The 26,294-nt window shown below is 40.2% G+C and overlaps 1 protein-coding gene across 1 annotated transcript in view; it reads left to right on the forward strand.

The window, feature by feature from the left end:
• SCFD2 (sec1 family domain containing 2) overlaps positions 1–26,294 on the forward strand; it is a 198,086-nt gene that overhangs the window by 4,860 nt on the left and 166,932 nt on the right. Inside the window, exon 2 of the mRNA XM_033060195.2 lies at positions 418–586. Coding sequence (XP_032916086.1) covers positions 418–586 — 169 coding nt within the window. The remainder of the gene's footprint in view (positions 1–417; positions 587–26,294) is intronic.

Here is a 26,294-nt window from a genome sequence, read left to right on the forward strand (position 1 = left end):
TAGGAAAGTATGGGATGCGTATTAGTGTATATATAAATATTTGCTTGCTTTTTTCAATAACCATTGCAAATATTATTTAACAACTTCCTTAGGCAAAGAAAAATGTTTTTCATGTCTAAGTGTAAAATCAGTAAATATCTAACAGCTGTGAAACTGTCTAATTTGTGTTTTTTAAATTAATCTTTCTGAAATGTTGTAAGTGCTTTTAAGTTTACACACTCTAGAAATTAATTTTACTTTTGTAGAAAAATAATTTTGAAAAGCTAAATGTGGTCTTGGTGTTGGGAGTACCAGTATCCTTCTCCCCAGAACATGGTTATTTTCTTTTCAATTCCTTGTGTTTGTTTGTTTTTCTAGTTATGCACCTGATAGTTTTTGGATCTTTTTTTCCTTTCCTTTTTTTTTTTTTTTCCTCAGGAGCAGTTGGTCATCATGGTGACAATCTTGCAGAGAAGATTCTTTCTGTGCTTCCTAAACTTCCTGGCCACAAGACTGATGTAATGGTTAACATGGTGGAACTTACAGCGCTGCAGACTACAGATGAAACTTGCAGTATTATAGCACCTGGCTGCTTAGCACAACCAAAGTAAACATTCTTTTCTTCTTTCTCTTTTTTTTAAAATGTTGGTTATGTTTGTTATCTCTCTAAAAATATGAACCAGGAACAAGTCTTTAAAAAAAGCAAAACAAAAGAAGACAGTCAATCTTACAACAAAACCCCATCTGGTCCTAATTTTGCTAGAATGTAATAGTCTATTTGTGTACATTAAGTGAGTAGGCCAGATAAGACTTCCAAAAGTAGGAGAGTATCAAGACCTTTTAGATTTGTGTTGTTTAAATTCCTGTAGATTACTGTAGCAGAAATCAGTACAGATTTACACCAAGAATTCTCCTTTTGACATTTCCTTTTCTGCCTTATTAATAGGTCATGCAAACAGGTAGGTCTCAATGGCGACTTCCTTTTCCCGTAAGCCTCTTTATAAAGTTAGCTGGATGCTGAATTTTTGTTAGAATACCTGTTAATTTAAGGTTTCATCCCTGTGTTCAAAGACAGTACCTGGGGAGAAGGATAATAAGGCAGAAATTCAGGTATCCAGATAACTTCACGGTGGCCTGATCTTTGCTTAAACGAGAACAATCTAAAAGCAGTAACTTCAAACAATTGTACTTCACTATGTATAATGTGTAGCTAAGACTTTATAAGCAAAGTGCATCAGATTTGGTGTTTCACTTTCTAAATTTAGTTGTCCAAACCCAAACTTTCTGCAGCTTCTGTTACTGTGCAAAAACAAGGAAACATGCCAGATGCTGATTTCACTCCACATGAAAAATTTTTCTCAGCAGTGGTCTAGAAATTAAAACAGTGCAAAGGAGATTAAAAGTTCTTTCTCTTTTACTATAATGCTCTTCTCATGTATTAGAAAATTATTTCCAAGATGGGCTATTTAATATAGTTTCGAGTCTTTGGCTATTTAATATAGTTTCTGTTCTTCTCTTTTGACTTGTTTTGTGACTTTACACCTGCACTGTGTCCTTTTTTTCCCCTTCCCCCAACAAAGATTTCACAGATTTCCACCATTAGCAACATATGGTCTTTATTTTCCTACAAGCCTTCAGATCCTTTGTCACCTTCCATCTCTCACACATGCTGTAACTGGGTCCAGTTTCTAGGTTTTGTATTGCATACCTCTCTTCTTCCATAGAAGTTGGAGAGGAAATGTTTCCTCATAGGGATGGACTCAGTTGTAACTTGCTGCCAAGGTGACTAGCTTAAATAAAATTTGTTCTGGTTTGCTTCTCGCTGTCTGCGTTCCTACTGATTCTTGAAGTAGAAGTGAGATGTCCTTAAAGATCTGTCTACATGGCAAAATGAAGAGTTCATTTTCCATAGTGGAACTTCATAGTAGCTTTTTGTGCTAACTTTGAGTATCTACCAGAAATAAAGAAAATTCTGTCACTGTGGACTAGGGAAAAAAAAAGATATTTACTGCCCTGAGATTGTTGACCTGTGCTACCGCTCTGTTGTTTGTCACATTATTGACATTGAGGAGACTAAAGGTAGCACTGATGTGACTTCCTATGGCTAAATTATGACTTCAGTCATGTGTTCATGTTTTTAGTAACACCTGACAAGAGTTTTACTATGTTCTAAGGTGGCTAATGGTATATATATGCATCAAGGTTTGCCTATTTGCTGGCTAATGGGAAGGTGCCCTCTCTTAACAGTAGTTAGTCTTAACATTGCAAGGTCTTTTGCAAAGTCTGGTATGGACATAGCTGGTTAAAGAACAGCAGGATTTGGCTGTAAGATGTGGCAAAGTTGGATGACAGCAGCTGATACCTGATACCAAAGCAGTGGTGCCATTAACACACTGATTTATAACAGCTTCTCCAAAACACCTTGCATCTGCAAACTCATCGTACAGAATCTGTTACACTGGAAATTTTTAGGAACAGATCAGGCAAATATTTTAAACAGTCCTAATCTTGCCTTGTAGGACAGCAAAGGGAGAAGATGACCTCTGAAAATCTCTCAGAAAATCTGTGATGTTCAACCTGTTTTTCACTTCTTCACCAACTGTAAAATCAGGAATAGTTCTTAGTTTAAAATAGGCACTTTCAAACTAGTATAAGACAGTTGATGAAGAGTGCATGAAATCGTAACAGTGGCTGAAGATGGTAATTTCCATTTCCAACAGGACTATTTTCAGTGTTGGCTTATAAATGGTAACATTAATCATCTTTGCTTGTGTAAAATGGTTGTTTTTCTGAGGCACTGGATGGATTAAAGATTCCCACCAGTAGGTTTTTGTGTCAATTCCATAAGAAATGTCTTAGGACGCTCTCAATTCCTCATCAACTTGGTCGTTGCCTTGGTAACTGGCTCTGAAGTGTTTCTTATAATTGAAAACTTAAGTCTTCATTTGTATTTGTAAATGATGCATGGCCAGAAGTTCCTCTGCTTGTAAATTTTCTGTTTACTCTGGTGAGTGAAAGTGCCAGCCCTTTCCCCAGAGAGAGGGATCAGCAACTTACAAAGTTACACCCAAATGAAATGTGTGGGGGCCTCTTTCACATGAAATTTTGTGATCAGACTGGCATTTCAGACTCACATATTCAGAATACTTTTTAAATGTTTTCATTGTTTTCTCTCAAGTAATATTTGAGCATGCTGCAGTGAGGGGAGAGAGAGTGTCTAGTCTTTGCATACAGCTTGCTATATTTAGCTTCGCTTATGGCATGCCACTCCAGCAGAAACATCTGGGCTCAGTTACAGAGTTAGCAAACAGAATTAATGAATAATTTATGGTTGGTGTGGTGAAATAAAACAGGGTTCTTTTCTCAAATCTAAGGAAATAATGGGCTTCTTTAAAGATTTAGATGAAAATGTAAATGCCATATGCTGCTTGAGTTACCATACTTTGAAGGTGCTCTCTTAGTGAGGAAGGGAATTTCTTAAAAAAAAACCCTGAACTGTTCTACACTTCTTAATATTTTTTTTCTTATTAGCCTCAAAAATCTCACAGAGTAATTGTTTGCCCTGCTGTGGTCACTGACATGTTGCTGTTCCACTGTGAATGATAGTAGTTATGCTCTTTCAGAATTGTGTCAATATATTTTAGTCGTTTTTATATACAGATGGATGTACCTAACAGAAGGGAAACAGTTCATAAGTATTTAGCTAAAGACATCCACTCCTGATCAGAACTGCTGGTGTCTGAGTCAGAAAAGTAGTAACCACCCTGTCCTTTCAAACAAATGATGCATCATAGAAGTGAAATTGTAGTGAAAGCTTAGTGGTAGGGGTGATTTGAAAAAAATTATTACAGTTCTCTTGCTGGTCTTTGTATTTTGATAACGCATAGAGTGTTTTTGGAGGAATTCTTCCAAATTTCAGCTTCTGATTTTAAGCATACATGTAGTGGCTTCTGGGTGTTACCTGTTTGGATTAATGTCAAACTCTGTGTGTTTGAGAGCAATCCATCCTGTACACTTGATAACATTTTGGCTGTATTGTTTCTCAAAGCACTCATCTTGTGTTTTTAACATCTTTTTTTACCGTGCTGAAGTATCTTGCTGTCAGTAATTAGTTAATGTTGATGGAGGTTTTTCTGTCTCTTGTGAGCTGGGAGCTGAGGTGCATGAAGCCTCCATGGCTCCCTAAAACCCCAAATGAGGGTTCAGGTGCCTGAACCCTGGTCACAGGCCTGTGAGAAGTAAAGATTTATATGACACTGTGGGCAACCAAAGGAATATCTGTGTTTACTCTTTTCCAATGTGCTTCTTTATTAGCCAGGAACACTTTGATATGCTCTCCTATTTTGCTGAATAGACTGAATATTTAATTTGCTTATGCACGTTTCAAGAACTCACTGAATAGAGATTTCTTGCCTTTTTTTCCACTCTTGCTTCCTTTCTCCAATGTTTGAAGTGTGCAGGCTTTTTAGAATTCAGTATGGTGTTAAAATCTTTTTAAAAATCCAGATTTTTATTTAAAATTTATATGTATTTAATGCACTCTACAAAGAACCATTGGACTCTTACAACAAGTATTTTTCCATAAAGATGAAATACCTCAGTGTAACACAGTTCATATTTGAGCTGTCTAAAGCAATTCAATAAGCAATATAGCTGAGTTGTCTGAGCACTTTAGACAGAGCAGGTGGAGCCTCTAAATCATCTGCATTTGCATTTGGGGGGAGAAATAACAAGTTGAGAAAGAAGTGACCATGTTGATGGGTATGATGCAGAAAGCATTTTTATGTAGGCCAACTGTTTGCATCACAGAACCCTCAAGCATCTTTCTTCGGGTCTTTTGGGAGTGGAAAGGTGTGTGCTGAGGGAGTGGGTTAGAAATTAGGCATTCCTGGAGATGGAATGGTAAAATTTCAACATCTCATGTTAGTGGCAGTTGAAAATACATACTTCTCCCAATCATTCTTAGTTCTGAAGTTGTTATTCACATTTTGGGCTGATCAATACTTTTTACAAATGCCACAAATTGGATGGACAAGAAAACCCTGCTCCAGCTGCATCTTTACATTTGGTTGGGATGTGATGATTCAATGCTCCTCTGGTATTGGTGGGACTTGGACAACCCCAAACATAAAAGAAGGCCATGAGGTGAGGAGACTTGTATTCCAGTCCTGGTTCTGTTTTCAGCTTGCAGCATGATCTCAGGTCACTTAATTCCTTTCTGCCCCTGATTCCTCTTGTAGTCCTTGTCCAAGGAACTTGTTTTCTAAACCAGTAAGACAGGGAGTTTCTTTGCATACTGAAGGGAGAAAAATCCTAGGGGTTCTGATCTTCGGGGGTGCAAGTAACTGCAGATGAGTACAAGCAGAGCTAAGGTGTTAGGGCTATCGGACACAGGATCTCCATTTGTGCTTGCTTTGATACTGTGTCTTTTCCACTCCTACTCCACTCATGTGTTTTATTGCCCTGGGGAGGGGAGACAATTTTGAGTTGTATTCACCTGGCCCGCTTTCCTGGGAACTGATGGAACAGCAGTTCAGTGATCTCTGTATACCACACACTGCAGTATTCTTTGAACTGTCACATGTATGCTATCGATTTCAAAAGAAAGTTTTTTTGGATGTGTATGGCAAAGAAAAGGGCAACAAGAAGCAAAACTGAAGAGGAGATTAAAGTCTCCCTTTAATATGAAAATATACTTTTTTTGAATAATTGATTTTATTCTCTTGGAGGTTTTTTTTTTTATTTTTTAATCAGGGAACAAGCATCTGAAGGATATTGGTGTTTTGGATTTTTTTAAAACACTATGGTTCTTGGATCTTTTTGGTATTTTCAATCTTTTAAAAAATATTTCCTTTATGTCAGCTGTAGTTATTAATTAGGAAAAAAACACTACTTTTTTTATTTGCATGCATACATTTTTAGAAGCTCATAATGAGAAGGTAATTTGGGACAGTGTTATTCTTGAATGAGCTGGAAATTTATGGCATAAATTAGAGTAACTTTCCTTTCTGGAATGTTAATATTAAAGAGGAAGCATTGCTATTGCAGTAAGAAAATCCAGATGTCGTGACTATATTGCTTCATATCTACTCTGAGTCTTGCAGAGGAGGAAGGGTAACCCAAAACAAAGGATGGCAAGGCTCTTTTAGACGGGGAGAGAGACAGCTTCATGCTAAAAGCTGCTTTTGTGTGTGTCCCGGTATGTTGGTGGTGGCTCAGCAACAGCGGGTGCTCGCTCCCTGGCCATCCCTGCTGCTGGGATTTTCCTCCTGCTTTTCTGCTGCTAGACACTTCCCCCTGGTGGAAGCTGCACGCTCCTGCTCTCCCGAGACCTGGCCTCCCGTCTCTGCTCCGGTGCTGTGCTGAACTCTGCTCTTAAAGATTGTTTGAAACCTAAACTCAATGCCCTCAAGAAAAAAAAACCTCCAAACCAACCCATAAGAAGTCACCACCCGTGGTACAGCTGTTTCCTATCTGCCTTTCTGAACAAGATGAGCAGCACTTTGGGGAGAGAAGGAAGTTTTAACTGCAGAATTTATGAAAAGCAGCCATCCCATAGCATTAAATAAAACTCTGAAACTTTCTTTCACCAATGAAAGGTGAAATTACAGCCTGGCCCTGGTGCTTCCAGGACTTTTGTTGTGCCACTAAGGTTCATTTTCGGGAGATGAATTGTGCTTTAGAGAGTTTTTATATTGATACCTTTTGCCTTTTCAGCAGTCCAGCCAGGAGATGCTTCAGAGTGGTGGATTGGGCAGTAGGAATGCCCCAAACACAGTATTCCTTCCTCTCCTGCCCTGTGCTCCTGGACTGGCAGCCTTCCTGATCACCACGTTATTGTACTCATGCAGGCTTAGAGCACAGTCCTGAACTGAGGCCTATTTAGAGTTTCCTCGTTGTTTGAAATTTCTCAGGGCATCTTCTTGTTAGAAATAAGAGCCCTGGCTGGATCAGGTTCTGGGGTTTGTCAGTCAAGACAAGCTTTCCAGGAGATGCTTTCTGCTCAGTCTCAAACCAACCCTGAATCAAATGAACATAATTGACTGTTGCCACAGGATGAGATGAACAAGCTGATAAGATTTATTATATTTTACAATAAATGTGTATATTTGCCGTGATCCTTTCAACATGGGACCTCCTTGAAATGGAAAAAATGAAGGGGTGAGAGGGCTGTGCTAAGAGTGGAAAATTCTGGAAAGAGGTCAAGACCTCTAGCTTGCCTGTGCTATGTAACATACAGCATTGCTTGAAGACCTTGCTGTCATTCTGCAAAACCCCAGTTTGCTGCAGTGATGAGTCTATTGAGGTAAGCAGCAGAGGAATCTCATGAGGGTTCTTTGTCCCATTATCCTCCTGCCTAATAGGTGCCACGTTTTTGTCAATTGTCTGTTATGACAGGGCTCAGAAGCCTTAGAAGTTGTCTTCTAGATAAGAGGAAGTTTGAAGCTTATTTTCCTTGAGATAAAGGAAGAATTGGGCTGACAGGCTCTTGGCATCAGCTGGGTGGCTCTTCCTTATCTATGCCTCTCAGCCTTAGACTTCTGAGGGCTGTGGGAAGCTGGACTGCTTAAGACTTCATTCTTTGAGGATCTCTAACTGTCTTCTTTGTCTAGGCTACCCATGCTTAGTAGTGAAAGTATTCAGATGGAATTCAGACTGTTATTCCTGGGCCCTCTAACACTATAATTGCTTAGTACAAGGATCAAGAGGTTTGAGATACTCTTGCCTGTAGAATCAGTTTGGTGAAAATGGCAAAATCAGAATCTTCATGCTTAATTTTTTGAAGACATATTTTTAGTTCTGAAGAAGAAAGACTCCCTGTCTTTATATTAATCTCCATATTCTCTCTCTCTATTTGAGTTCTGCCATTAAGTCCCAAGTTTTTGACCTTCCTTTTTCCATGGAAAGATACCATAAATATGAATCTTGCCCTGAAGTTGTTCAGCCATCAACACATCTGAGTACTTGCATCTTCACCTGGTTATCAGAGTAAGGCAGCTTATATGCCTATAAGGGAATTCAGTGAGGTCAACCCCTCAGTTTATCTTCTAGCTGTTCCCTTGTTACCATTGTGCTCTGTTCTGCAGGCTTATTCCTTGCAAGATATAAAGAAGGACAAGTCTCTTTCTGATTGCCTACCAGAAAGAGTAACTACTGTCTGCAGTCAGGACAGAAAGGAAAGATCTTTATGTTGCTTAGAGGCAACGGTTTTTTGTCTCTCTGTAGCATTTCTTTTGAAACTGACATCGCTTTTTTGTTCCCTTAATGTTTTTGTTTGTGAATATTGTGAGTTTATTCCCCTGTGTAAGATTGCAAAGTGCTTTTCTCTTGATGTGGCCACAGTGCATTTTCCTGCAGATGTATTCAGAGTTTAATAGTAGCATAAAGACTGTGTCTGTTTAAGTAGACTTTATGGTTCTCTAAAGTGAGCTGTGATCTTTCTTGTGTTATAGTATGATCTCCCGGAGACTATTGCTTTGGCTGATGTTGTGAGATTTTTCTAAGACTACTAGCTCTTACTCTGCTTGACCATCTGCCTTCAAGTTTGCCTCCTAAATGACCTCAACAGCGAGGTTTTAAAATGCAGTGATATACATTGGCCTTATTACATACTGTGGAATTACTCATTTGCTGTTCACCCATAGAGCCAGAACAGAGAGTGACTAAGTGACCTGGGGGTATGTTTTAGTTTATCATTCTTATGCTGTAAAGTAAGCCTGCTGTATCTTACAACAGAGAGAAATGTGCTGTAATAGACTGATGAGAAGAACAAATGACGGCTACTCATTTGGATGACAAAGTAATGTTTCGGAAGGAAACAGTATTATCTATTGGCAATAGGTCTGATTGCAAGTTTTGACTATATGATTTGGGTTATTTCATTATTCCGGACTTAATATGAACCAGGAATCCAAATTTACACAGGCTTAAATTTATGTGAAGTCAGCTATTTACCTTTCAGAACTTGAAGATACTTTTATTTTGAAAAGTAGATGGAATCTTGCACAGAGAAATACTCTGTTTTCAGATAGATAAATTTATACACAACCATTTGATGTGCCTTCTGTTATTTAGGTCTAATGTTGACTTTTGTGTGTGTGTTCTTTTTCCTGAAGTGTGGTTAGGGGATGCCAAAATGGGCATTGCTGCTTTGTAACTCTTAGTAGTTTCAAAAGTGGTTGTGAATATTGACCAAGCCAAGCCAGTTCTTACGCCTTGATGAATTGCAACTCCCAAGCAGCCCTTCTGCAGGTTCTGGATGACTGTGTCCCACCAAGTGCCACTTAGTTTCTGTAGGTTGTGAATATATTTTTTTAAATAATCTTCGACTGGAAAAGATTTCCAACCTCTGTGGGAGAGAAAAAGTGACCTTGCCTAATTATGTGCACAACTCTACTACTTATTTAAATATATAACAAGAAAAAGAAATTTATATCAGGTCATTTTCACTAACTGGAAACAGACAAAGAACACACGCTGAGTGTGTATGCTGCATATGGCTGCTTAAGCTCCAGTTACCCGTTTAAAAAAAAAAAGAAAAGAACCAGAAAAAGCTGCAGTTCTTATTGATGATGGGAATGGGCCATGGCTTCAGACCTTCTTTGACCAGTCAGAAAATGCCATCAATGGGACACTTGGTTTGATGGTAAGGAGATGATGTGGAGGAGGAGGGAATTAGACAGCACCAAACACACTAATTATAGAAGCCTGTTTTAGCAGGAGGATGCAGAGTTAACATTGAATGACTACAAAAAGCAACCAAAAATCCAGAGATTTGGATTAGGGCAAAATTCTGCTCTCATCACTCATTCTGTGGCAGGCAGAAGTGTATCAGGAAGGGGTTGTGAGAAGATACCTGGAATACAGGGCAAATATATGCAATGTGAACAGAATTCCTTATCTGTTTCTCATGACAGATCAACCAGGGTATAGAGATGGTTACAAAAACCTGCGGCTGGAGCTTTATTCTTTCTGAATAGCTGTCAGTTTGGTTTTGAAGGCTAGAATTGTCCATATTAGGTTTGCATGAGATCTGAGGAAGCTGGGGCTCTAGGTCTGCATTGAAACTATGACAAATATGCTACTTTGAAGTAAGAGAGGGATATAATGAAGATAGGCAGCCCTTGAGTTGATCTAAGTTTCACCAACATGCTAGCAAAGAATCTGGCCCTATATGTTCAAACATCTTTAAGATGTAAAGACTGCTTCAGATTGGGTTTTTTTTACAATTTATTTTGGATCTCAAAGTGTCTACTTGAATACTCATTAAAAGAGTATCTTTGACCCTTCTAACTAGTTATACCTTAAAGCTTACTAAGCAGTGATTTTTTTGGTAACTGAGCCATGTATGCAAAGAGTTGTCTTTCCATCTGTGATGAAGATGTATTTTTGTACATTAAACCCTCAAAATGGCTTAGTCAAGAGGTTGCATTGATGACTCCAGGCTTTAGGCAAGCAAATGAGGGAAGGAGGTCAAAGGAGACTACCAAAAATTGGCCTTGTAAATCAAAAACATTGAGAAGAAGGAATTCCTGGCATTCCATGGTACCTGGGTTTATTTTCTTACATTTCTCTAATAAGAAAAACACACGTCAGATGTGTTCTTGGTAGATGTTTTCACTTGTCTCATCTGTCTCTGCTGCCAAATGTGACCCAAAATACATTGGTTTTACATGCCCTGAGGACATCTACTGGATAGCTAAGCGGCCCATCTGTAAAAGTGGACTTGGCACTCCAGTGCAATCCCTAAATGTAGATTCAATTGTCAGCACTTCATTACTAACTGCTCTTTCCCTGGAATAATTTTTATTAAAATAACCTTATGCAATAGCTTTAAAACGTAGAACAGAATGCTCTAAAGTAACCTATTGTGTTACATGTAATATTCTCAAGCAATACGTTTGTTGTAAGGATCAGACTTCATATTTAATATAATTCATTGTTTTGTCCAAAACTGAAATTAAAATCCCTGACAAGTAACTCTTTAATATACACATTTTAAAGAGATGCTTGCCAAGAATTTTGCTGTACCTTGTAGTGCAAAAATCCTACTCAGAAGCTTTCAATTAACTTGATTCATGCAGTAACTCAGTCTGGCATTCTGTATAAGCTGTCCTGCAGTTTGTAGAAATGAAACATTTTTCTGAAACATTTTGTTGGACTAAAAGGCAGCCAGTTGAAACTCAGTGATGGTTACGAGTAGAAAGATTTAAGAAATTATTTGCATGCACTTTTTTTCCTTCACCCCTGCAGAGTTTGGAGGAAGAGTGAATTTTGGGGTAATACTGGAATGATGGCTTGTTTTATTACAGTGTGCAAGAGCGCTAAGAGGCCTGTGATATATTTGAGAAACCTTTCAGCACCAATCCTTCCCTTCACCTTGTGAAGTAGTATATATCCAGATCTGCTAATTGCAAAACAGGGTGGATCGGGTCACAAAAAGCAATTCTACTTCAGACAAAGAATTTCACTTTTCAGTGATTTTTTCATGTTTGTCTTGAAGGGAGCAAACTGGCCTCAGTGTTCATCTGGATGTCAGTTGTTTCTGGCAGTCCTCCAATTGCTGTGGTGTGCTTGGTTGTTTATTTGGACCAGTCTGCATTTAATTGTTGCTCTGGGCTCTAAAGATCAGGTGTCACTTCTGCTTTTGAATGGTGGTGGACAGCTGGAATAACCTTTTTAGTTTAGTTTTTTGTTGAGCTTTTGTTTGTTTGGCTTTTAACTCTACTTGACAATGAATCTGCATGCTATTCCAGGCTACACATCTTGCCTTTCTATTCTTTCTACAGGAGACCCTTTTGAGAAATCTCTGAAGATTTCCAAGGAATATATTGTAGGGATGGGGGTGCAAGAGAAGAGTAGGAGGGAGCACTCCTAGACCTGGTCCCACTCTGAGTCAATACATAGAAGCTTAGTCCTGAATACCTGTCAAGAAGTGACAACACTACCATTTATTTGGTTGGAACTGAAACGTGTTTTTCTAAGTTCAAGTATGATGCACCGTTTTCCACAGAATGCCTCAGTATCACCATAATTGTTTAGGATCCCCTTTAGTGCTACTTAATAATAGAAAAGTTTTAGAGTAGATAAATGTTGTGTTGCCTGTAATAAAGGCTCTTCTGCAGAGATGGGTACTGTGTAGCTATTGCAGAACGGAGGGAATCTTACCTACTGGTTAATAGATAAAAATTCTAACAGTATGTATTATGTATTTTTAAATAATATAATTTTTAGAAGGAATAGCTAGGGGTTATAGGAAGGATAGAGTTAAACTGTTTTGAGGTGTCCTGACCACATCTTAGAGCTAGGAGACTTTGCCCAGTGGATAGTTAATCTACTTTTCTCTTTGCACAGAACATGTTCAAAATCATGTCTGTATAGAAGATAGAGCTTAGTGGGATTTAATACTTCAAATATTAGAAAGATCTAAAGATCAGTTGGTGTCTGTCAAAACCAGCATGCTTTCCTGACATGCATCTTGTTTGTTCTCCATTACCCTCAAAGTAAACTGCTAACTCCCTCTGCTTCGGCTGTCAACAGATAGGGTTAAAATGATCCAACCTTGTGTTTGTTAAGTACACTTGCTGTAGATCAAAAAGAATAAGCCTTTTAAAAAGATTAATAAAATCCCTCTTTTTTGATATACATTCAGTAAAATTTTTGAGGTAATCCAACTTTTGAAAGAGACACAGTGAAATTCATATATTTTAAGACGGAGGCATTTGGTTGCAGGGTAATATTCATGCAAGATTATAGACTTCAGAGGTTCTTGAAGTCGATAAGTAACTGTCATAAAAGGACTTCAGGCGAAGATGATGATCTGTTTCTTGTTGATACAATTGCCAGGCACGGCTTCTGTTTCAGGCTGTTTGTGTGACTAATGCTTCCCTTCTACTCATGCTTCAGCCTGGTGAGGAGCGACAGCTCTGCATGGATTCCTTTTCCTGCACTCCTTACCTTCCCAAATGTGCCTTTGGGACTTGCCTCAGGGTAGCATCTTCCAGAATAAGCATGATGACAAAAAATGTTGCAGTTTGCACAGCTCTCACGTAATGATGTGAAACATCACTGGTAGTTGGTTTTGTGCAATGTGAGTAGAGCTGGCTTCAGAAATTTATTTAGGTTGAACCAGCCAACCATTTCATGCTGGTGCTGTTGCTTCTTCAGTAGTTCACCAGGGCAGCCTTACTTGTTTAGAGGAATTTTCTTTCTACCAAAACATTTGATAGCTGGTGCAGAAATTATCTTGTGGCAGTATCAGCTGCCATATGAAGTTGGAAAGCTAAGTCAGCTTGCTTGCATGACTTCCAGCGTGTGTGTATGACAGTGTTATATTTAAATAAGAATTTTCCAAAGGGAGCTTTGGTGTACTAGTCAGTAACCTAAATCCAGTAATTTTGTAATTTGTAGGCAACAGGACTTTATGGAATTAAGTACTAGTTCTCCTTTTCACAGGGTAGTTTGGGAAGATGAAGAGTCCTGATCCAAGCAGTTTCTCCCTGCAGTATCAGCCTCTTCAGTTTAATCAGTTTATTTTACAGATTTGATGTATTGCATTTGGGTGCCACAGCACATGTAGGGAACTACGATTTATATCTATATTTTTTTCTGATGTCACAAACAGAAATGGTCTGGTTTATCTGCATGTATAGCTTTGTTAGTGTTGGCATGTGTCATTTGCAGAGGGATAGCTATAAGAGGAAAAGTAGTCCAGGAATTGCAGAGATTTTGCTTAATGTTTAGTCCACAAATAGATCCCTCTTGATCTTGAGAGGTGTTGTATTTGTAAGGCTTTTGTGCATTCTCAGTGCTGCTGGTCAGAAACTTGTACATGTAACATAACATGTCACTGCTGTAGCTTAACAACAACAATCAATGCAGACTTAGGTTACAGGATTCATGTTGCTTCTGGCAGTGGTAAGATATTTATACAATATTATAATTTTGGGTCTGTATTTTTATTCCCTCTCTGGACTGTTTGATAACTATTTTTCTACTAATTTCTTTCTGATTACGTAGCATTTTCTAGAAAGGTAGTTAGTTAATTTTAAAATTACTAACTAAAAGGAATTGCTAGTCATTTTGTAAATCCTCCAAATGAAACTCTGGTTTAATATGGAGTTTATCTTCCTATCTTTTCTACTACCAAGGAAAAAAATATGTGTAGTTTAAGGAAACTGCCTTCATGATTCACAATACATAATCTAGTTGAATATTCCATATTATATTGCTTCCTTATGTTTCACCTTTTGTTGCCCTTCAAGTTTGCAGGTTTAAGTGGATATTAATGATCTTGGGAACACCTAGAATAAACAGAACTCAAAACTCAAAAGGGACGAGAGCCCATAGCTCCCTAGGCTGTTTGTTTGACTCTGTAGTTTTGTTTTTTAATACAGGAAAGTGCTGTATTGGCCATCTATAATCAGCTGAAACATTGTAGAAATGCTGTGTGGCTAGAGGATTATTGTGACCAAATCATTATAGATATATATAAATTCTACATTAAAAAAAGCTCTGGATATTTTATAAGAATTTTTTCACTGACTGTTCTAATATTAAGCTGAAACAGAAATTCTGTGTTACTAGTCTGTATAAATAGAATAGAATAAGAGGATTTCTTAATTTTCAGGTAATCTGTGCATGCATGCATTTGTGCTGACTTGTATTATGGTAAAATACAGTGCAGGGATTATTTTTCTGCTGTCCTGATTTAATGCACGCTGGTGTCATTGGTTTACACTAATTCTTTGATATTGGAAGCAGCAATGAATGGAGTTGCATTACTTTTCAATAACATCATTCATGCACAGCTGCATTCTCTCATGTATGTGGTTGTTAGCAAGTAAAGTTGTTTTGTGTCATAGATGCTAAAGTGTGTATGTTAAAATTTTGGCTTTCTAAAGCCAAAATACTTACTGTGTGTGTATCACAGCATATATATGTATATACACAAATATGTCCATATTTAGATCCACATGAAACAAGACTGTGATTAAAATGCTTGTCCTTACAAGTTTACATGATGCTTGGATCGAGGAAGTGTTTGATAAAACTGGAGATGATGGGTTTGGCAAGAGATGAACATGCTTCTGATGGTGGTTGACCACACTCATCAGACTTGTGTACATATTTTAATTTATAAGTATGGCCATCTGTAAAGTAGATATGTGAATGAGCCAAATAGAGTTAAATTTATCTTTTATTTTTTTTATTTAAGGAAAAAAAAGGGAAATGTAGAATTCTATGTTATCATTTACTTTTGTTGGGAGGTTTTGTTTTTCTTCTTTTTAATCAATTCCTGATGTGAACTGAATCCTTACCAACTTTTTAATAATTATTTATTAAATTTTATTGTAATTCAGTTCGCCTGTGGGACTGAAAATACGTCAAATGTTTTGTGCACGCTTCAGACATGCACAAAAGCACCGCTCCTTTACGAGGCTGCATGGAGCACACACGGAGTAAATCAGAGTTACTTCTGATTTCAAGGGCTTGCTGTGCATCATTTATCCAGAACCTCCTCCAGGTCCAGTGCGTGAGAGGAGACACATCAAGTGTGGTTCTGGATCACCTGTTTTCTCTCAAATTTTCCCACTCCTGTCACTGCTTTCAAGTGCCAACCTGCAGGTGGGACCACACCTGATGTCCCCCAGGCCTCTCCTCTGGGCTGGAGCCCTGCAGGGCAGCTTCACCAAGAACAATTCCTTTTCCCATTGCAGGAATCTCCTTTGGTGTGGAAAAGAAAGCAAGAGAGGAAGGAGAATTCCTGCTTTCCCCTCTCTCAGGGCTGCGGAAGTCCTCAAACTTCCCTCCTGCTACTCCCACAGAGAGGAACGCTGGCCTAGGGACTCTCTGCTGTTGGACATTGGGCAAGGGAGGGAGGAGACACTCGGCTGTCCCTGTAGGCAGAAGAAATCCCCAACACTCAGGTGGGATTTGTCATCCTTTGTGATTCTTACTCGGATTTGGAAAGCAGAGAGCAGGAAGAGAGGGCCCGAGAAAGGAACCATCCTTCTGTAGCCCTGACAGGAGGGGCAGTGAGGGGGCTCAGGCTGTGCTCGAAGGGAACAGGGACAGGACAAGGGGAAACAGCCTCGAGCTGTGGTGGCTGCACAGCCCTGCTGCAAAGGCGTTCCCAGCACAGTTCTCTCTCAGCCGGGCTCCGTGGGTGCCTTTTCATTTGCCTGCAGAGAGCAGGGACAGCCCTGCCCTGCCGGCCCAGCCGGGAACTCTCCCGCTGGTGCTGGGGCTGAGCAGTCACTGCTCACAGGGGATCAGTGGCACTCAGGGTGAAAAGACATCAGCACCTCAGAGAGACAGGACATGAAATCGGGACACTCTGCTCTTGAGCTTTACAAACTTTATTTAACAAATATACAAATCCTTCAGTAACAAATTGTTCAGTCCTTCTTTGGTAATTTCTTGGGAATAATATGTTGTAATTACAACATATTGTATATTGATGTTTTTATATCATCGACTGTAATGTAAATATGCAATATGTAATAAATACAATTTCTTTGGTAATTTTATTTATTCATAAAATCACTTCTTTATGGATTCTTAACTACTCTCCTACTATACTCCTTCTTACTACTCTTCTTCTATGTATTTTAAAATTCAAATTCCTATTCTTACTAATCTTCTTCCTCTACGCCTTTTTAAATTAAAATTCTTATTACTATTACTCTTCTACTCCTATGTTTTAAAATCCTAACTCTTATTCTTAACCTTATCCTCTTCTATGTATTTTAAAAATTAGTTTTCCTGTTACTATTCTTCTACATATTTTTAAATTATTCTTCCTCTTCTGTGTCTTCTTCTTCATCTTCTTTGTCTTCTTCTTCTTCATCGTTTTCTTCATTTTCTTTATCTTCTTCATCTTCATCATCTTGTCGTCTTTGTTTTTGACATATTCGGCTTGTCTTCCTCTTCTTTATCTTCTTTGTCTTCATTGTCTTCTTCTTCTTCTTCCTTGTTGTTGTCGCCTTTGAGCTCGTCTTCCTCTCACTGTTTGTGACCCAACTCCCATGGGTATTGGCAGCCCCTGCCGCAGCCCTGCAGGGAGGGAGGCTCTGGGAGCAATCCCTGCTCTGGGTGCCCTGTCTGTTTTACTCCTCAGGCTGTGGCCTCAGGCAGGGCCAGCGGAACAGCCCCCGCAGAGCCCGCAGCGCCCGCCTGAAGCGAGAGGGATGTTTCCTGGGGGCAGCTGGCTGCCTGCGGAGGGCCTGGGCTCCCAGCTGAGCAGACCAGGGCCTGGGGGGGCTGTGCAGGGCAGGCACTGAGCTCCCTTCCCTTTGGATTGGAACTGCTGCTTCCCTTTCTGTGGCAATGTGTTGTTCCAGGGCATCCTGTTCCTCCTGCTGTTGCCTCAGCACCTGCATGTCCAGCACAGCCTGGCTCAGGGTCTCCCTGGTGCTGTCCTGGTTCATGGACAGCTGACCTTGGCTGCTGGCTGGAGTACTGAACAGGGCACTGAGCAGGCTCCCTGTCCCCAGCGATGTCAGTTCTGGTGACGACCTTGAATCTCTGTCCATACTGAGCAGGGCCCTCCTTGTCAGCTCTTCCTGCTCACGTTCTTCCCACAAGGAGAGCTGTTTGTTGTCATCTGCTTGCCATGGGGGCATGTCTTGGACTTCACAGTCTTCCCCAAAGCTCAGCTCTGTTTCAAATTTGATTTCATCTGGGGAAAGTTGCTCGTCCACATAGTAAGCCCCTTGGGACAGCTCTGTGTCACTGTCCCTCTCCCCTTGGGAAGGCTGTTCTTCATGGTTTTCACCTGGGGACAGCTCCTTGTCACTTCTGCTGTCCCCTGGGAAGAGCTTGATGGCCTCTGCAAATTTAAACAGTTCCTGGTCACTTGAGCTGTTTGGACAATCCTCGATGGCCTCTTTCACTTCTGACAGCTCTGACTTAGTGTTACTGTCCCCTGGAGAGAGCCCGATGGCCTCTTCTACCTGGGACAGCTGCTCCTTTGTTGTGCTTTCCACTTCAAAGGGCTCGCTGTCATAGTCCTTTGGGGACAGCTCCTGGTCATTTATGCTGTCCTCTGGACCAACTTCAGTGGTCAGTTCCACTGGGGACAGCTCCTCGGCCTCTTCTACCTGGGACAGCTGCTCTTCATTTTTGCTGTCCACTTCAAAGGGCTCGCTGTCATAGTCCTTTGGGGACAGCTCCTGGTCATTTATGCTGTCCTCTGGACCAACTTCAGTGGTCAGTTCCACTGGGGACAGCTCCTCGGCCTCTTCTATCTGGGACAGCTGCTCTTCATTTTTGCTGTCCACTTCAAAGGGCTCGCTGTCATAGTCCTTTGGGGACAGCTCCTGGTCGTTTGTTCGGTCCTCTGGACCAAACTCAATGTCGTCATCCACTGGGGACAGCTGATCATCATTTGTGCTGTCCTCTGGGCCAACTTCCAGTGGGGACAGCTCCTCTTCACTTGTGGAGTCTGCTGAAGTGACTTTGATGATGTCTTCCACTTCGGACAGCTCTGACTCAGTGTTGCTGTCCTCTGAAGAGAGATCGTCGACCTCTTGCGCTGGGGACAGCTGTTTGCCTCTGCTGTATTTCTTTTGGGAAGGTTTGTTGTGATCATGTTGTTTATCTGGCACTGTGCCTGTGAGGCTTTGCTCCAAGACTCTGGCTCCCACAGGGATGGGTGGCACAGGCGGCAGCTGCCAGCTTGGGGGCACAGGGGATCTGCCATCCTGGGCCACCCAGAGCCGGGGCAAGGACACCCTGGGCAGGGGGGTGTATGGCTGCGCGGAACAGGGGCTGCAGGCCTGCGGCCCCTTCTCCCCTGCACTCCCCAGCTCTGTGCCCCAGCTCTGAGTATCCTTGGGGCTCACCAGGCAGGGCAGTGCTGGCAGCCGTGGCAGAGGTGCCAGTTCTGGCAGCCTGTCCCCACAGAGGGACAGGGCCTGGCTCCGGCTGCCCTGTGTCACTGCCTGTGGCTGCCTGAGCAGCGCATGTGGGGCCTTGAGGGCTGCAAGACTGAGCCCCCCCCTTGGCTGCCCGAGGTTCAGCGGTGGCAGCCTGTGCATCTGCGAGGCGGAGCCGAATGAGGAGGAGGCGTGGGATGGAGACGGCTCCCTTGGCAAAGCAAAGATCCTGGCCTTTGCCATCCCCTGACCACTCATTCCTGCCTCATCGCTCGATGCTGACCTCCTCCGCAGGCTCAGCAGCGGGCCTTGGGTGCCCTGGGAGTTGGGGTTCTTTTGCATCTTCTTAGTACTTTCCACCGTCGTCAAGCGCCGGTAGATCCAGGGAGCTGCTTCCTCCTGAGAGAGAAACTCTCCTGGGACTGAGCTCTGCAGCGCTCTGCGCCCCTTAAATACCCCCAGCCAAGGTTGGGGCTTCCTGATGTCACAATGGTCTCTGGCCACCATCGTGTCCCACATCACAGAGGGCCCCGACACGACGCGCCTGTGTCACAAAGGGCCACGTGCCGTGGGTGGCCGGGGTGTCCCTCGGGGCTCTGCCCGGGCACCGGGGCTCGACCCTGCCTTTAGCAGTGACACCCTGGGGCAGCAAGCCTGTAAATAAGTCTGATTTACTTTCCATTATCTATAAAGGAAGGAAAAGGAATTCATCCCAAAGCAAAGAGCTGTAGAAGAGAAGTTTTGTGTCATTTTGGGGTTGCTGTGTTTATAAGTACCTCCTGAAATTTTTTTTTTAAGTTCTCCCATGCTCTGCTGATAACGGAGCATATTTCTTCCTGGTTTGGAGTATAGTGGTCATGGTTTTCTTGGAACATAGTAGTTTATAGTTTGTACAAAACTGCAGTTTTGCATTTTTAAATTACAATGATGTTCAAAAAGTGATTTGAATCGCTTTTTTCACAATTTTCATCTGTCTGAAATTAACTTTTGATTTTTTGTGCTCTCAACATGTTTTAGACTTTGCGACTGTGTTTGTGAAAATCCCATCCCATACTTCCATATATTTCTTTCTCTCAGGATGTTCAATAATAAATTCAAAGAATGCTTTCCTATTACTGTTGGTCTTAGTCACTGGTTGTGTTCTGTAAATCTTATTTTATCTTCTCCTAATGGTAAGCAATAATCTGTTTTATCATCCCATGTCTGAAAATCATTGCAAAATTCAAGTTTACTTGATTGGCATTGCCCTGAAGTGTCAGTATTTGTAGGTATGACTTTATGAAGCTAAATATCATGGCTTGAATAGAGGGTACATTAAGTGTTCCTTGTCTTATTGATGTGTTTTAACCAACTTCCCCTGGTGCACTCCACAACATACCCTTCTTTTGTGAGCCAGAGCTTTCAAAGAGTAACCCTTGTGCTCTGCCTGTTGAGGTTTTGTATGACCATGTTGAGTCAGCTGTAGAGAAAACCAGTAATGAAGGAAAATGTAGGCTGTATCCTGTGCAACTGCCCGGCAGCACCTCCCAGCTGCTAAGGAGTAGGCAAAGGAAGTTCTTTGTTGCTGATTTGGTTTGCAAAGTGATTCTGCATGTTGGGTCAGTATTACTGGCACAAGGAGACCCATGCCAAAGTGAAAACTGGGGAGGAGGCAAAATATTAAGAATATTTTGGCTTCTAGTGGCAAATCTTGCCTTTTTATGAATGAATCTACTGTATTAGTCCAGTGAATACTGTAATTCCTTTGTATGCATACCTGGATATTGAGCAGCATACAGTGAACTGACAAACTCCTGTTGCTTCTCACCTTTTTTATTACCACAGATGTTTCAGGTAGTCCAGAGGAGAATCCATTGTAAAACTGGTGACTGATAAGCAGTTCCCAGTTTTGCTCAAAGCACTTCAACCTTGGTGGCTCCAAGCTGATTTACAACACTTTAAACATTATTTCAGTTCTGCTTTTAAAATACGTGGCAGCTTCTTTTTTATATCTGTTGTTTAAAATAAATGTTTTTAAATAAATTGGTGACAAAAGGCTCTTAAGGTTCTTTAGTCTTATTGTAATGATTTTTGTCTTTATTTTAAAAATTAGATTATATTTTTTAATTAAAAGTTTATTGTGCTTGTGCCTTGCAGAAAAGTAATTACTGTATAATTTGATAATGAAGTTCCCTAACCTCTAATAAATACTAACTTGGTCATACAGGACTATATTCTGAGGTATTTTAACAATATAGAGACTTATATACTAGGAAATACTCCTAGTTTGGATATAGTAAATAGGAAAATATATCACATATCCAAGGCCTCTAGTTTTCTTTTGGGGGAAACTCAGTAGTTTGCAGAACTAACAAAAGAGAAAATTCATTTATGTGACCCTTTCAGTTGTAGGACATGATTTATTTTTTGCTTAAATATCTCATGAAGCACTGATTATTTTCTGAACTTTGCAGTGTACTTTAATTGACAGATTAATTTCTCATAGCTTCTTTCATCAATTTTTCTAGTGAGATTATGTCTTAAAAATCCCTGTTTACGGCACGGAAAAATGCAAATCTCAAAACCTTGTGTTGTTGAGGCAGAAAAGTTGGTGTTTTAACAGCACTCTGTGTGACCTTTAGTGAACCAATTGTTTTATCAATCAAATTATGCTAGTATGAGCTAATTAATTAACTTGATCTTGATGTGACACAGCCTTCCTGGAGTATACACAGAAAGGAGAGAGCGGGAAGAAGGGTCTACATAAACACCATATGCAGAGGCTGAAGCTATCAGCCTGCCATTAGCCCTTTATCTTAGAGGCCCTTGGCATATAAATCAAACAATAACCTCTCTGTTTTGACTCAGTGCCAAAGTATACAGCCACAGTTGAGTCTAGGACAGATTACACCCGCTGAGTGGCTTGAGGCTTGAAGTGAAACTGGGAAATAACCGTTAAATTATTCAGGAGCATACTTACATTTTTTACTGGTGGCTGTTGGACACTTTTATGTACTATTTGCTTCATCTTCTAATCATAAAAACCAATATATGGAAGCATTTTAACACGTCTTAGTGAGGGTGTGGGATTAATCTTCTAAGTTGAAGGGCTGCAAAGAACTTGTTTTTGAAAGGTTTTGTGTGTTATGCCATGTTGCAGAGTGTTTGCTAATCTATGGCAGAGGTAGTAATTGTCAAGCTCCCAATGCTCCCACAGCTTTCTGCAAGCACAATACCAAGATGACATTAGCTTTTTGTATGGTTTTTTCCTAAGATTAGAATGGATTGGAAAATAGTTCCAGTTTCTATTGTCTGAAGTGCATTTAATTAGGCTGAGCAGATCTGCCACCTATACAAAATGTTCTGCTAGGAACCACTTTAAAACTTAACGTTATTTTGCTTTCTTAGAAATAATGTTAGTCTCTTCTGGGGATGTACAACTTGTATTTATTTGAAAAGAAATATTTTGTGGATTTTGTATTTTTCTCTGAGTAAAGTATTGCTGAATCTTTAGTTGAACACACATTGGTTTAGCCCATCAAGAGCAGATGCTTGCCATGTGCTCAAATTGCAACCATGCTAGAGACACAGCTCCTGGAAATACTGATAGCTGTTTCTTTATGTAAAATTTTAGATAAATTATGCTGGAGCTGTTTGGTCACTTTCAAAAGGGTGAAATGAGGAGCAGCTTCATTCTCTGAGCCCAACTGTTCTGGGAATATGGCAGTGCAGAACTCTTCTATTCACCTGGTATTCCCCCCAGCACATCCACACAATCCCTGTGACAGGGAGGCACTGCTGTTCCAGAGAGGCTGTTCCAGATGTTGGTTGTTTCCAGTGGGGGGCTGCTCCGTGTGTGGTGAGGTGCAGTCAGGGACTTGACTGTCCCCACTACAGTTTCAGGCTGGCACTTATCCCCAGGAATCCAGAGTACACGTGGTGTAGCCTTGGCACAGCCTCCACAGTCTCCAAAACAGCACGGCAATTGGAGGAAGGAGGCTGTCTCTTGATCCATGGCCCTTTGCTCCAGGCTCAAAGCCAAATCATGTGATTGTGCTTCTATTTGGTTTCTCGGTATTCAAATGACATATTGCAGCAATGGATTTGCCTTCGTAGTAATGGTCTTCTGACCACCTGGTGCTGTTTTTTGAAGGACTGTGCACTTAATGTGGATGTTGCATTGTCTTCAAAGAAATGTGTTATTGCAAATGCAATACTTGGCAGTGCACTGGTTTTTTTTTTAGTGGTCACTCAGTTTTGGGTGGTTTTGTGGTATTATGACCCTCTAATTGAATCTTTACTGAATTTTTCCCTTCTCCCTTCCCCTTGTGAAAATATACAGATGCAACTGAGTTGTAAAGCTATATAGACGAAAGGTGAAAGCTTTGCTGATACAATAACCACAGAATCTGTCACATGTTGAGACTACCACAATTTTCCTTCTGATTTTTTTTTTTATCTGTGAAAGTTTAAACACGACTACTTTGTTATGCTGAAATTCTGTCATTTCAGTTGATTAATTTTTGAAGCCCGCTCAGTTATTTTCTGTCTCCTATTCAGACCCTGTGTCAGCAAATTGCTGTTTGAAATCCCATGTCTTTTGCCAGGTGTATAAATAAGAACATTTGCTTATTCTTTCTTCCTTATTAGTATCTTGCTCATATGATGTCCTCCACCTGGTTATTTGCTGTTTATGATGTGATGATATAGACTGTGCTTTCACCTGATGCCAAGAGATTTAAAACCAAAATAAAGCTGTGCAAAGTCATCTTTTTCTTCCTTCATTCAAGCTACAGGAGAACTGTGAGGGAAACTGTATGTAGGTACTGATTGCTCAATTTGGCCTTTGAAAAGGTTACAGAAGAGACTCTTGACCTATTGTTTCTTAAGCCTGGGGGCATGGCAAGGCCTTCATGTAACTTAAAAAAAAATGCCAGTGTTTTATAGGGGAAAAACAGGATGACCTACATTTGCCCTGTTAGGCAAAGAAATCCAGACAAAAATCCAGTAATAGATAAATGTAAATGTCACTTATCTTCCTTGACTGGAAATTAGATCATATCATAATAATTTTCAATAGCTTACCAGAGACTACGTATGTGGCTGATAATTTTGGTGATTAAGGTACACTGCATGGACAAGAGTGTTTGACTTTTTTTTATTGGTTAATTACTCATGTTGATTGAAGAAACATATTGCCAAATTAATACTATAAATACTAAGAGGGGTAGGGATGGTCTATTCATACATCTGAAAACATAATGGTAAATGAGGAGCACTTAGTAATTGAATGAACGTATTTTCTAGTATAGGCTTATCACTTCCTGACCTTTTGCTTTTACATTAGGGACCAGGAAGATCATATTTTAATAATTTGTAAATAATGGACAAGACCTGAAGCAGTTAGGAAAGTAAATATCTTTCTGTACTGGTAGTACGAAGCAAGACACATGTCATTTCAGCCAAGGGTAAATTGTGGTTTTGTGCACTGGACCCCCTCAGGATAGGTGCCCCCAGATTTCTGTCTTTGCCTCTAGTTTTGCATCTGTCCTGAGAGTTTGCTCTCCACTGATTGGTGCTTGATTTCCCCTGTTTCCAGACTGCTATCTTCAGCCTGGTAATAGCACATCTCAGTGCCATCAACCTCCCTTGTTCGCCCCAAATTTGTTCAAAATGAGTAACTTAGAGACTAAGCCTGCAGGTGATCAGGGATAGGGATACTTTCTGTCTGTCAGATAAACTTGTCAGTGTTGTCCTTGCAGGACTGGACCAGATCAAGAGAATAACTTAAAATTATTTAAGAGATGCAAGATTATGCATTTGATAATCAACCTGTAAATGTCCAGATAAAACAAGTTAGTTTAGTTATCAAAACACATTGCTGAAAGGAGTTCCATGGGAATGACAGCAAGCTCCTCCACAGTGAGTTTTGCTGAAGCTAGTGCACTATCACAAAAAGAACTGCTTACCATACTGTACCCTATACTTCTCAGGATTTTGGTTTCTTCACCCTGCATCTTGTAAACAGCCAATTTAATTTTGTGGTCTTTCCTTTGGATATTATAAAGTTGAGAAGCCAGCTAATTAGCCACTTCATGGCTAAATAATTTTATTGCTAATTTTTATTTTCCATCTCTACTATCTTTAATTGGAGAAAGTGTGCCTCTGGAGGCTGCAAATTGGAGCTGCTTTGGAGCACCTGCATCAAGCTTTAGTCAGCGTGGGACATCCCAGTCTTTCTGACTGGTTCTCATCAGCACCTTGTTCCTGGCACTATTGCCAGCTGATGTCTTATTTTAGGATTCACATAGACTATGGATCTGATGACTTGGTCCTTTTCTCTGTCTTCATCATTCAGCTTTGAAAACTGGCATGCAAATACCAGAAGTGGGGAAGCTGCATCTTTTAGTTGTCTGGATTTCTCCCTCTTTCTTTATAATCTTTTTCATTGTCATTTTAAAGTACATATTATATGCAGTTAAATTTTAATTAGTCTTGGAACAGAGAGTATCTCATTTAAAAAATAGTGTATGAGGGAAAGGGACAAATTTACAATTATGAGATGTCTGTCAAAGATTGCTTTATGTAAATTGAATGGTATAAATGTATCCAATGGGACTTTTCAAAGACTTTTGCTTTTTCTCTGGACTTAATGTGATATTTTTGTTTAATAAATTTTCTACCAGATTACTGCTACACTTGTTTTATTAAATTCTGTTTTCTGATATATCTGGTTGATTAGGTACAATACAATGACTATAGTGATAAAAGAAATGGACAGGATATCAAATCTGTGAGCAAAACTCTACCCTTGTGAAGCTAATTTATTGGAGAGGCCCTGAGTTTTAGAGATTGCTTCTCTTTGTGAGACTTGCTGTGCCCTACAAAATATTCTGTGATAGAAGTGTACAGAACTGTGTACTGTAATATTTACCTAATTTTGTGACATTTATTTTGTAGGGTGTTTTTGAATTCCTGAGCTTTTGCGTAATCATAAAGGATTTATTTTTTCTTAAGCAAAGCATCATCATTCAGACAATATCTTTTAAGGGTTTTTTAATACATTGAATATTTAAAAAAAACCCAAAACTGTTTCATTTCAGAGAGCTACCTTCAGAGTGCAGAGGTTGACTACATAATGTGTAAAATCAATACATAGTTCTTGGGAAGACGAGGGAGAAATTTGAATTGGGGTGCTGGATTCCATAGAAATCACTGATTATCAGTGTCACTGGATTGGGCCATTTGCACCAAAGCAGAGGAACTGCAGATGGGAAAAAGAGGAGGGGAAGAGCACCATGACAAGAGCTGGAAAGCAGTTGCAGACAAATGTTTCCCCCGAAAGGGTGAGATAAGATAATATATTTTCCAAGTGTTAGAAATCTCTAAAAGGAAAATGTTGTGGTAACTTCTCAGATCAGGCAAGAGGCAACACCAGAGCCCTGTACTGTGTCC

Source organism: Catharus ustulatus, chromosome 5, assembly GCF_009819885.2.
Source record: "Catharus ustulatus isolate bCatUst1 chromosome 5, bCatUst1.pri.v2, whole genome shotgun sequence".
Classification (NCBI taxonomy): Eukaryota; Metazoa; Chordata; class Aves; order Passeriformes; family Turdidae; genus Catharus; species Catharus ustulatus.